The 12,386-nt window shown below is 39.9% G+C and overlaps 1 protein-coding gene across 1 annotated transcript in view; it reads right to left on the bottom strand.

Moving 5' to 3' along the window:
• Window positions 1-586: 586 nt before the first annotated feature.
• LOC125481113 overlaps window positions 587-12,386 on the bottom strand; it is a 28,087-nt gene continuing 16,287 nt past the window's right edge. Inside the window, exon 2 of the mRNA XM_048592264.1 lies at window positions 587-1,596. Coding sequence (XP_048448221.1) covers window positions 1,190-1,596 — 407 coding nt within the window. The 3' untranslated portion in view covers window positions 587-1,189. The remainder of the gene's footprint in view (window positions 1,597-12,386) is intronic.

Here is a 12,386-nt window from a genome sequence, read left to right as displayed (position 1 = left end):
TGGAACACAACTCATAGGGTCCTGCCTCTAGGAGGAATAACATCATTGAAAGAGATGAAGTGCTAACTCAGCCTTTAGAGTATTGCAGGCATTAAAGGGGGACACTAAAGTTAAAAAGGAAAACAGCACAAGTAGTAGTATATTTCAAAGATCAGGTGTATCAGCAGGGAATAGAAACAGCTAATCACAGTTCATGAAACTCAAGCACATCCACAAAGGAGTGGTCAAGGCCAAAAGTGTTCAACTAGTCTACATTGAGAGTAGAGGCCCCCGTAAGACGATGGTGCAGGATGTTTGAAAGGAAGTGGTATTACCCCGAAAACAGCCACATAGTATAGTAACAAGTTGAATGATCTCTGAAGGGCAGACAATAATTCAAGGCTCAGTTGTTAATTCAAATCCGCTGCTGCTGATACCTTGTCGTCACTTTCCTCTTTGCTCAATGTACAGCTTTTTTGTCAACATTTAGGTAACTGTATTTTTTTTTGCAAAGGGAGATCATTGCAATGCAAAGGGAAATCTCTCAAACACTTTAACACCATCTTTATTGAAAATCATTATCAACACATTATTACACAAAGGCTATTTCTTTTTTGGAGTTAAGTTTATAAAGCAGATTAAGAGATATTTACATTCTACCTAAGCATGGTCTCAGAGAATACTTGGAGCTGTCAATGGGAGTTTATTAACATGAACACTTCAACAACATGCACAAAACCATGCACTGAAATTCACATTAACAGACCTAAACCAGCATTAATTTCCAACATAAAATAGACTTAAGGGATCCACGATTCTCCAATACTCAGACCACTCCAGCTAGGACATTATCTATACCAAATATCCGCAAACAGGACTTTCTTACACTATTGCTGCGATTATACTAACAGAAATATAAAACATATCAAACACTTGAGTGACTTGGAGACAATAAGGACTGCAGATGCTGGAAGCCAGAGTCTGTAGGTGTGAGGCTGGAAAAGCACAGCAGGTCAGACAGCATCCAAGAAGCAGGTAAGTCAACTGGTAAGGACTGATGAAGGGTTTCGGACTGAAATACTGACTTACCTGCTCCTCGGATGCTGTCTGACCTGCTGTGTTTTCCCAGCCTCACACTTATAGACTCAAACTTTTGAGTTGTGGAAGAACAACTGAGTGAAAAGCTCTCCTTACTAAATTAAGATAGAAATTAGAGATTTAAAAAGGTAGAGTTGAAAATCAGTTTAAAAATTAAAAAGGAATGTAGAAAAATGGAGGCTAAATGTTTAGAGATTTCTTTGTGAATGGTATTAACACTCTTATACCTCATGCCCTCTTTAGCCATCTTATCCAAATTTGGAGTCTCCTTAGTCAATGGCCAGTTTGCACCAAGATCACCCCATCCAATGTCATCAGCCAGTATTATGATGAAGTTTGGCTTTCCTGAATATGCACCAGCATGAGCTGTATTGAAGTCAATGTTGAAATAAAGAAATCCACTGATGAATACAATTGTGAAGGACGCCTTCATACGGAAAAGTCCCATGTTCTTATAAATCGGGATTAATGTGCTTTCTAGTATTGTCCAAACTTCTTCTCCATTCACTGTTGTCTTTCCTGTAACAATGTCAAAATTTGCAAAGTTAAGTACAAGCAAAATTTCAGCACAGAATGCTTTTTAGCTTTATCAACATCATAGCTATCTGTATTATTACCAATTACTCTTCTCCTTTAAACTAATTCTCCCTTAAATACTATGACTGACTTGGTTTCAATAACCACAAAGTGTAATTGATAGAAGCGTCTATGAAATAAGCATTTCTTCTAAACCCCTCCCTTTATCCTCGTAGTATCAATCCTAAGTTTATGACTGCTTTGTTAACAATTCCATAAACAGTGGTATAATCTTTCGCTATTTATTCTCTTGAACCTTTTCAGCATTTCCTTTCAGTCTCTTCTGTTCCAGCAAATATAATCACTTGCTTTCCAAACTTCTGATGTTATCCAAATTCTCCTACGTCTGGTAACATTCCGGTGAATCCATGTTTAAATCAATTCAAAGGCTCCAAAATCCTTTCAAAATGCAGTGCCCAAAAATGCACACAACGCTTCAATGAAGCTTCACCAATGCGCAGATGAATCATCATGCTCTTGGTTCTTAATTTACTTCTTCAATTTTATAAAATCACATTTGTTTTTTTTCCACCTTTAATCCTGTTTTTAAAGATTTATGTAATTACATTGCCCTGATCCCAAATATATGGGCATGTCCAAATTGTTCAAGTATCTGGAAAACAAAAAGGTCCAAACAGAGTTTTGTGTATACAATTACTTAGACTAATTTACTCTGTTTTTCTTATTCTATCCATGGACTCTTTAAGCTTCCAATCAGTTCTTAAAGTCATGATATCTTTGTGGCTAGTCCAATTTCTAGTCAGTTGTGATCCAGGATGTTAAGGCTGGGGGTTTCAATCATGCTAATATGGTTGAACATCACAAGCAAATGGTTAGACTGATTCTTATAGAAAGTCAGTGCCCAGATCTTGCACATCAGGAGTTCGGTTGCATCTGCAAACCAAAATGACTATCTCTTACATGCAAGGAATACTCTGTCACTCATCAGGAAATCTGGAAAAGTGATGCAAATGCCACGGCTGAGTTAAATAGTCGCCTGAAAGCTGCTGAAGCAATCAGGTTCTACAGTCTGGATTTCAAATAACATGTTAACAGATACTACGAGGTAAAAGATGATAAATTGTGCTTCAATTCAGGATTAGACACTGATTGAACCTACCATCTGTCTACTCTGCATAATTCTGGAATGTGCATCACAAACCTGTTCTATCACCGTTTCTGACATTGGGTCACCCTGGAAGCATATACATCTCCCACCCCCCAAAAAACACCATCCCCCCAGTTATTTACATCAACGTCAGACATCCCTAGCACCAAAACCAGAAATACTATCAGTTGAACTTTACAGCCTCTGTGGTCCAAAGATTTATAAATAAATACTCAACAAAGATTGTCTTGTTAAACTACTGTAAAATTGGGCAGCATAACATAAAATTACAAATAAATATTCAAAGTGAATTGGTGCTGAGTTGTCAGCTATAGAAATTTTTTTAACTAGAAATACCAATAAGAATGAATTTGCTATCTATAAAGTGCAAAATTTCCCACAGTCCCACTCTTTATGTTAGCTTCTGCCATGCTTCGCCAACATTACTGGAGATATATAAGAAATCTTAGCCGTTCAAGCCTGTGAATTGCAGACATTTTCCACCGCACTTCAATTCTAGGAACCACAGAATATGTTAACAGAGTTCAACCTAGTGCTGAGCAAGGAAGCAATAGAGCAGGAATGTGGAAATTAGATCAAATGCAATGACTGATTGCTTATTAGTGACAAGCAGGACCCAATGACAATATATAATTTGATGCACTTTATTTTGAATAAAAACAAGAAAAGTATTTAATCTAAGTTCCATGGAATTTAATACTGATTTCTGAAAAGGTATGGAACAAGCCATTACTAACAAAAATAAATCTGATATTTATAAGACACTATAAACCACCCTGGAAAAAAAATGAAATCCAATAGTACACAGTCTTGGAAACATGGCTACATCACCAAACAGGCTGAATTTAAGCCTGTTGGAAAAGACTGAGGCATTGAGATTGCAGTTTATAGTTCCACTTGAATTGTGTCATTTACATCATCTTCAAAACCTAAACCAAATTTGGAACAAGCTCACCAAAAAGAAAGGCAGACACTGAAAGCTGAATATTCAACAATGAATGGACTTCTGATTTTTTTTACTGATATGGATAGAAAAGCTATGTTTACTTTGTAAAGGAAGTGTAGAAACATTTAACGAAACAATTGGTGTTTGCAGTTTGTATGTAAACATACATCCAAATATAAACACTTGTCTGCCAAAGAAAAATCAGTACTGCCCCTAGGTTCTCTGTCTCTGCCAAGGAAAAGAACATTCCAAAGTTCAAACTCATATCCAGAAGGTTCTTGTGCTATTTCGATCAACATTTATATGCAAACAGGTATTTTTCATAATGAAATTCAACAGGTCTGTCATAAGGATTGTTCTGCTTTGGAACTAAAACAAGACAGTCTCACCTGGGTCTGCTTTATACATATTTATAATCAACCTATCCTGATGGATTATAAGGTATATTGGGAGTAGGTAGGATTTGAACCCAGGTCACCTGGCCCATAGGTAGGAACAGTACTACTGCACCACAGAAGTGTTTGCTTTATGGTGATATGTTCAGGGCTATTTTTACACACCTCTGGTACAGGTAGGACTTGAACCCAGGCCTCCTGGTTCAGAGGTGGATGGGGAGGTGATGACCTAGTGGTGTTATCGCTGGACTATTAATCCAGAGATAACGTTCTGGGGACCCGGTTCCAAATCCCACCACAGCAGATAATGGGATTTGAATTCAATAAATAACAGAATTAACAGTCTAACGATGACCGTAAATCCATTGTCAATTGTTGGAAAAATCCATCTAATTCACTAATGTCCTTTAGGGAGGGAAACTGCCATCCTTAACTGGTCTGGCCTACATGTGACTCCAGACCCACAGCATTATAGTTGACTTTTAACTACCCTCTGGGCAATTAGGGATGGGCAATAAATGCTGCCTCGACAGCGACTCCCTCATCCCATGAACGAATTAAAAAAAGGTAGGAACACTACCACCATCCCCCAAGAATCCTCTGGTTTTTTCATATTTCTTTTGTTCCTATGCAGAAGTGCTCTTACATAAAACTGAACATTTTTTTTTCAATCACAAATCACTGTGAATTTTTTTGTTGTTTTTAAACTATTAACCACCACCAGGAAATCACCACAAAAGCTCACTGTGTTTGCTTTATAGTGAGATTTTCTAATCAATCTGTTTAGAGTTGTTAGTACACATCTCTGGAACAGGTGGAACTTGAACCCAGATCTCTTGGCTTAGTCGCAGGAGCAATACCACTGTGCCACAAGAGTTCTACCCATGGGTCTGCTTTTGTTTTATATACGCAGAAGTGTTAACTCACACAGCAAACAACTTTCCCACCAAATCACCATGACCGTTTTTTTGTTTTAAACTATTAACCACCATCAGCAATCACTCATGTAGGCAATTAGAAATTTATGTGCAAAGCCCATTATGGGCAACGCAAAGCATCAAAAGTGAGTGGGGGGGAGGGAGGGTCATAGAGTCAAACAGCTCAGAAACTGACCCTTTGGTCCAACTCGTCCATGGCGATTCAGTTTGCTAAACCGAACTAGTCCCATTTGCCTGCTTTTGGCCCATATCCCTCTAAACCCCTCCGATTCATGTACCTGTCTAAAAGTCTTTTAAATGTTGGCAGCTCATTGAATATACACACCACCCTCTGTGTGAAAAATTTGCCCCTCAGGTCCCTTTTAAATCTTTCCCCTCTCAACTATAACCAATGCCCTCCAGTTTTGGACTCTGCTATCCTTGGAAAAAGACTATGGCTATTCACCCTATCCATGCCCCTCATGATTTTATAAACTTCTGTAAGGTCACCCCTCAGCCTCCAATGCTCCAGGAATAAAAATCCCAGCCTATCCAGCCTCTGCTTGTAACTCAAACCCTCCAGTCCCAGCAATAGCCTTGTAATTTTTTTCTGTACCCAAAAGGAAAGGGATGAAAAGAAAATGGAGTTGGGGTTGGGGGAGGGATAAAGCACTGTATCCCCCATGGTGGCCAGCTCTCTCTAAAGGCATTGAGAACATTGATGGACACCACAGTGTACCCTCTCCAATGACACCCAAGCTCAAACATAAACAGAGAAGAGGGGCCCCAGACAGTCATGAGAGATGACCTCCTTCACAGCCCAGTGCCTAGACCTGTCTATAGCCAGCCTAGCCAGGCCTGGGGTTGACCCACAAGGAACTCCTCTGGTGTGCCCACACCCCTCCACACCAGATGCCTGAAGGTCAGGAGCGTAGGGCTGAAGTGCAACCAAAAACATAACAAAAGATTTCTCAAATAGCTAAAAAGGGTGTGTAATCACCCAATGTACACATTGTTCACAGACTTCACAATGCCGCAAAATAAACAGCCGAGCTGAGAATCTGTGAACTGCATCAACTTGCGGTTATAAGGGGCTGCTGCATACAACATCCTCCGCTTCAGGTCCCTGAGGGAAAGGAGGAGGACTCCCACGTAGAAAGCCTTCCACCGGGGTTCCCTGCCGCCCAGCAGTAATGAAAATACCAAGACACGTCCGGACGGTGGAAAAAGGAGCCCAGGTGGATGGCGTGCAGTAGCAGCCTGTACAAGAAACATCTCTTTGCCAGGTGGAAAGGCACACTACATATACCCAAAAGGTGGCTCAGGTTGTGGCTGTGGTCTCCTGGGGGAGGTTCAGTACCTTGGGGCCAATGCGAAATTCTATCCAAGCAGGGATACGTGCAGACAGGATTCCACTGCACACCTCAGCATCCTCCAACTGGTGCATGACATGGAGTCCGAACGCTGCCATTTTCAGGCAACGAATGGCATCGGCCGCCAGTTAATCATCCACTGCCACCTTGCTTGCCAATTCCTGCAGCAACATCCCTGACTCTGGTCAGGCCCGCAGCTACGGCCCTCCCCTCCACCAACACTCGAGCCCACGATAGTGAATTTTGACCGGTGGTTCCCAGACAATAGCTGCTACTTCCTGATGGCAGCAAGACCCAAAGCGAGTTGACCACATTCCAGACATTGATCAGGTCTTGTTAAAATGTAGGCAGCGTCCTGCGGGAGATCTGAAGATCACGGTCTATAAATTGGAGCTGCATGTTTTAATTGAGGGCCATGAACTCAGCAAAAGAAATATGTCACCCACCAGGGCATACCATCTGGGAGGAGGTTGGACATAAAGGTACAGCTGCAGGGTCTGAAGATGGAAAGTAAAGGCACACTAGCGACTGACCACCCTCCTCAATAGGGAGAATCAGAAGCTGTGCCATGACCCAGAACATCTATTTGTCCCAGAAGAAATGAACCAACATCTTCCGGATTCTTGTGACAAAACCAGGAGGAGGGGTCAAAGGGATCAGCCAGTACCACAACATGGAGGTCACCAGTTGGTTTACGATCAGACTCGACTCCTGTAAGACAACACTCAGAGCAGTCCTGTTCAATGAACTACATGAGCTAAGACTTTGGCCTCCAGCTCCTCCCAATTTGCCAGCCAGGATTCCTCAGCCAGGCTGAAATGTTAGAACATAGACCATAGAATTGTACAGCACAGGAGTGGGCCCTTTGGCCCACAATGTTGTGCCGAACATGATGCCAAATTAAACTAATCCCTTCTGCCTGCCCTTGGTTCATATCCCTCCATTCCTTACATATTCATGTGCTTATCTAAAAGTCTCTTAAACACCCTTGTCGTACCTTCCTGCATTGTGTTCCACACTTCTACCACCCCCTGTGTAAAAAACTTGCCCCCCCGACATCTCCTTTGAACTTTCCCCCTCTCACCTTAAATGCATGCTCCCTAATATTAATCATTTCAACTCTGGGAAAAAGATTTTGACTGTCAACGCTATCTATGCATCTCATCATTTTATACATTTCTATCAAGTCTCTGCTCAGCCTGCAGTGCTCCAGAGAAAACAACCTCTCCTTATAGCTCATGCCCTCTAATCAAGGCAGCTTCCTGGGAAATCTCAATTGCACCCTCTCCAAAGCTCTACATCCCTCCTGTAATGTGGCAACCAGAACTGAATGCAATACTCTAAGTGTGGCCTAACCAAAATCTTATAAAGCTGCAACATGACATCCTAACTCTTGTACTCAATAAAGGCAAGCATGCCATATGCCTTCTTTACCACCCTATCTACTTGTGTGGCCACTTTCAGGGAGCTACGGACTTGAACCCCAAGATCTCTCTGTACATCAATGCTTTTCTGAGTTCTGCCATTAACTGTATACTTTTCCTAAACATCTGATCTCCCAAAGTGCAGCACCTAGCATAACAGTCATTACAGGATGTAGGCATTACTGGCTAGGCCAGCATTTATTACTCATCCCTAACTGCCCTGAGGACAGTTAAGAGTCAACCACACTCCTATGGTCTGGAGTCACACAGAACAGATCACATAAGGACAGCAGTTTACTTCCCTAAAAGACATTAGCGAACCAGATAGGTTTTTTTTCTGACAATGGACAATAGTTTCCTGGTCATCATTAGACTCTTAATTGCTGATTTTTATTGAATTCAAATCGCGATGGCAGATATGAAACTGGGACCCAACACATTACATGAGTTGCTAGATTAATAGTCGATCAATAATACTACTAAGCTATCACATCCCCCACTTCTTATCTCCAATTGGTCAATTTATACCTACAGAAAGTTTCTAACTACTTGAATCTTTCTTTCACAAACTTTTACAGAAGTTGTTAAGAAAACAATGTTAATTGTGGCATAATAATATCAATAGCTTAGAGAAGATTTAGGTAAACATGGATTATGTTTGTTAGCATTTTAGTGAGTTTGTTATTTTTATTAAGATTAGAAGAAGGCTCTTGTGGCACAGCAGTAGTGTTCATATCTAAAGGCCAGGGGCCTGGATTCAAACCCACCTGTTCCACAGGTGTTTCATAACATCTCTGAACAGTTTATAAAAGGCATTAAAGGTTCTTTATACAATAAAAGCCATAACAGATTTTAATGGTATCTGTTAATGAAAGTTAATTGAGGTGTGCAGCCTTCAACAGGTCAAAACTTAAGTGGTTTGCCAGCTCAACTGATTGCTCAACTCTGCTTTAATTCATGGGCATTAATACTGCCAACAAGTCAATTTTGGGCACTTTGTCAAATCCATTTTAAAAGTCCATATACAGTATACACATTAACCTTAGCACCCTTATCAACCCTCTCCATTACTTCATCAAAAAAATTATTTTAAAGGATCATCACTTTTTATTTAATGGCATTTGTCGACATTTTACAAATGGATTATTTGCTTTGACTGCAGTTTACTATTAACTATGTTAATCCACTCAATTAGCATTTTTTCTTTTTCTAATTTTTAAACTTTATGTTTGTAAATCTTCTGTTTAATGAAGCGAGGGATTTTAGTGCTATTTCATGCATTCAGGGGCAGCATAAACATCATTTCGACAGTATTCCAAGCTTTTATGGATCTATAAAAATCTCCACTATGTTCCTGAACTTTCACTCCTCAGTCACTAGATATGTCATGGATGCTTGCATTTGAATGCAAAATAAGCAATTTAACAATTCAGCATTTATTGCATGACCATGGAATACACTTTATTGAAAACTGGGGCACATAAGGAAAAAAATAATTTTCCAATGTTTCCTTGCAACTGGAATTCAGGAGACTAAATGAAAATAATGTCACATCCACATAATGATTTTATAATGACACTAATATCCTTCTTTTAATATTACAGTACTAAGGCGAGAGGTATAATTCTGATTGAAGTATAATCAAAGTGCAGTCAACGAAATATAGCAAGTATAATGTAAAAGTATATCAAAGTGAATTCTACATCGCCTCAACAACGCACTTTGTTCCAAACCTAAGAGAAAAACTTCTACTCAACCTTATTCCAATCCCAAGAGAAAAACGTCTATTCAATCTTTCCCCATATGCACTTTTTCATTTGTAATATTATGTATCCTGTATAAACATCAAAAACAACTAAGGGTTCTTGTAAATTTTCCCCTTCTTTTCAGCCTCATTTTTAGTAACTGTGCTTCCATTTGTTTCAGCACCAAACTTTAGTGAGGCCTCCCTAAATATCTCCACTACATGCTCCCCCTTTAAGATCATCTCTAAAACTCACTCCTAATCAAGATTTTAGTCATCCTTCTTACTATTTTTTTTAGCATGGTATTTTCTTATCAATACCTGTCTACAAGACACTGAAGTACCTATGAAAGTTCTTCTCATTCCCTCTTAAAAACAATATTAATAAAGATTGTTGTTGAAAATATCCAGGGCAGCCTTTATATGAGAAAAGGCAGGTTAGCGTTTGAATGTGTACCTCTTCTAGGGAACACACAGTACCATTTTAATAGGGCAGAAAGGCAAAAAAGAAAGAAGAAAATGACAATAGTTAGAAGGAAAAATAAAATCTGAAGAAAATGAAGGGAAGAGTGATTTGTTTGAATTCAAAAGTTGCTTGCTCCTTAACTGTCTGGGAGAAAACCTTTTTTGAAGTGTCAGCTGGTATAAAAATGAAATAGAATGAGGGAACAGGACAATTAGAAAAGCTGAGAAAATACTCTTTTCTGTCTTTAGGATGGTAGGTTCTACAAGGTCAAGCAACTATGGGACACATGCAAATCTCTTTATACCGTAGCTTTTTTCAAACTTTCTCTGACTGATTTGCTGCACATTTCCAGCACTTTCAGTTTTATTCTAACCACTTTATCACTTATTTGAGTGAGATGAACAAAATAGAAACAAACAGGAAGCAATCCAGTGGTGTGTATCGAGGTCCACAAAATGTTTGAGAGACAGAATTGAAACTGAAACTCTGTTATACTGAACAGGTAAGAGATTTGCAACACCTCAATCAGATGTGAAAGTGAAAAATCAATATCTAACTCACCATACTCACCAGTCCCCTCTTATTCTTAAGTATTACACTGTGATCAGCATCTACTGAATATGAGGCAAAATTCATGAATGTGCTCTTCTTCTTGTACAGAATACAGAAGCATTGCAATCTCATTGCTGATTCATCCTTGCCCTGTTCCATGTATCTCACTGGTGCCCAAGGTGACAGACTTACAGGTTTTACTGCTTACAGAACCCAAGACAACTTCACACGCACTTGAAGACTTAGGTGATTTAGGGTACAGGATGAAAAGATGACTGGAGACTTGCAATTCCCGTACTTCATTTCCAAGAAATGCAAACTGCCAAAGTGACAGTAGAATAGACACCGCCAAACGAAAAAAGACAGGCTGGACACAGAAAATCTGGCAAATAGAATGAAGGAGGTCCTTCAAGAGCAGGACGTCACTTTTTCCTGGAAGACACTAGAATCATAGATTTCCAACAGTGTGGAAGCAGGCAATTCAGCCTTTCGAGTCTTCACTGCCTCTCCAAAGAGCATACCACCCAATCCCTGTAACCCTGCATTTATCATGGCTAATCATTCCTGGACATTATGGGCATGGCCAATCCAAATACCCTGTATGTCTTTGGTCTGTGGGAGGAAACCCATGCAGAATGTGCAAACTCCCCACAGACAGTCAGCCAAGACTGGAATCGAACCGGAGTCCCTGGTGCTGTGAGGCAGCACTGCTAACCACCAAGCCACCGTGCTGCCCAACTTCCTTTGCTCCCTCACTACAATGGATTGGGGTTGATAGTGGAGTTTTGCTTGCATTGTTCTGCATGGGACCAGAGAAACTGAGTCTAAATAACTACATTGTATCCACTTGACCACAAAATCCTGGCTACAGTTTGGTACTGAGGAAAAGGCGCAATGTCAAAAGTGTCATGCTGTGGCTGAAATGTTAAATCAAGGCCTTGATACACTCGAAGACATATAAAAGATCCCAGTGAACTATTTTAAAGAACAGCAGGGCAGATATCCCCAGTGGCCTGTCCAATATTCATCCCTCAATCAATGTTAAAAAAAACTTAAGTCACAATCATCTTGCTTTGTGGAAACTGGGTGCAAATTGGCTGTTGCATTTCCTACATTACAACAGTGAGGGCACTTCAGAAGTACTTCACTGGCTGTAAAGTACTTTGGGGAACTTTCAGGTAAGGAAAACCAAGTGTTTCTTTCTTGTTTCTCTAATTCTTCAACACAGAACAACCCAGTGTGGAGCAACTCAGATAAATGATGCCTGCCTGCCACTTAAGAGTTGGAAGGAGCTCTACACAAAATTACATATATTTAATTACATTAATAACTCAGCAAAATTCACAGCTCATTGCGTGATCTCATGAAACTGCAATGAAATTTGTACGTGGCTATCGTAGACAGAAATTACCACAGTGGGAACAAGCGTAACTACAAAGTAAATGATACCAAGTTTCACTTTCAAGCTTAACTTAGCTATTTCTAGTGATGGTCTTGGCTTTTAAATATGGACATACTGATATTCATCATTGAGTCTGAGATTGAGCAGAATGTGCTAATTATAATCAAGCAAGACCTTGCACCAGTCTGAAAAATACTTCAAAACCATCTTCTTTGAGACCGTCTATTAAGCTACAAAATGCCTAAAAACCACAATTAGTTTGTAAGTGCATCCCTTCTCTGGCATAATTTTCACTGAACGTTTACTGATCTAAAGTTGTTTTGGCTTACATTTGACAGTGGCACGTTCCAAATTCTGGACTTTAAAGACCACAGATGCATCAGGA

Source organism: Rhincodon typus, unplaced genomic scaffold, assembly GCF_021869965.1.
Source record: "Rhincodon typus isolate 14 unplaced genomic scaffold, sRhiTyp1.1 hic_rhity00000909, whole genome shotgun sequence".
Lineage (NCBI taxonomy): Eukaryota > Metazoa > Chordata > Chondrichthyes > Orectolobiformes > Rhincodontidae > Rhincodon > Rhincodon typus.
Note: the sequence above shows the minus strand (reverse complement) of the source record. Positions and strands in the feature narration are given on the sequence as shown.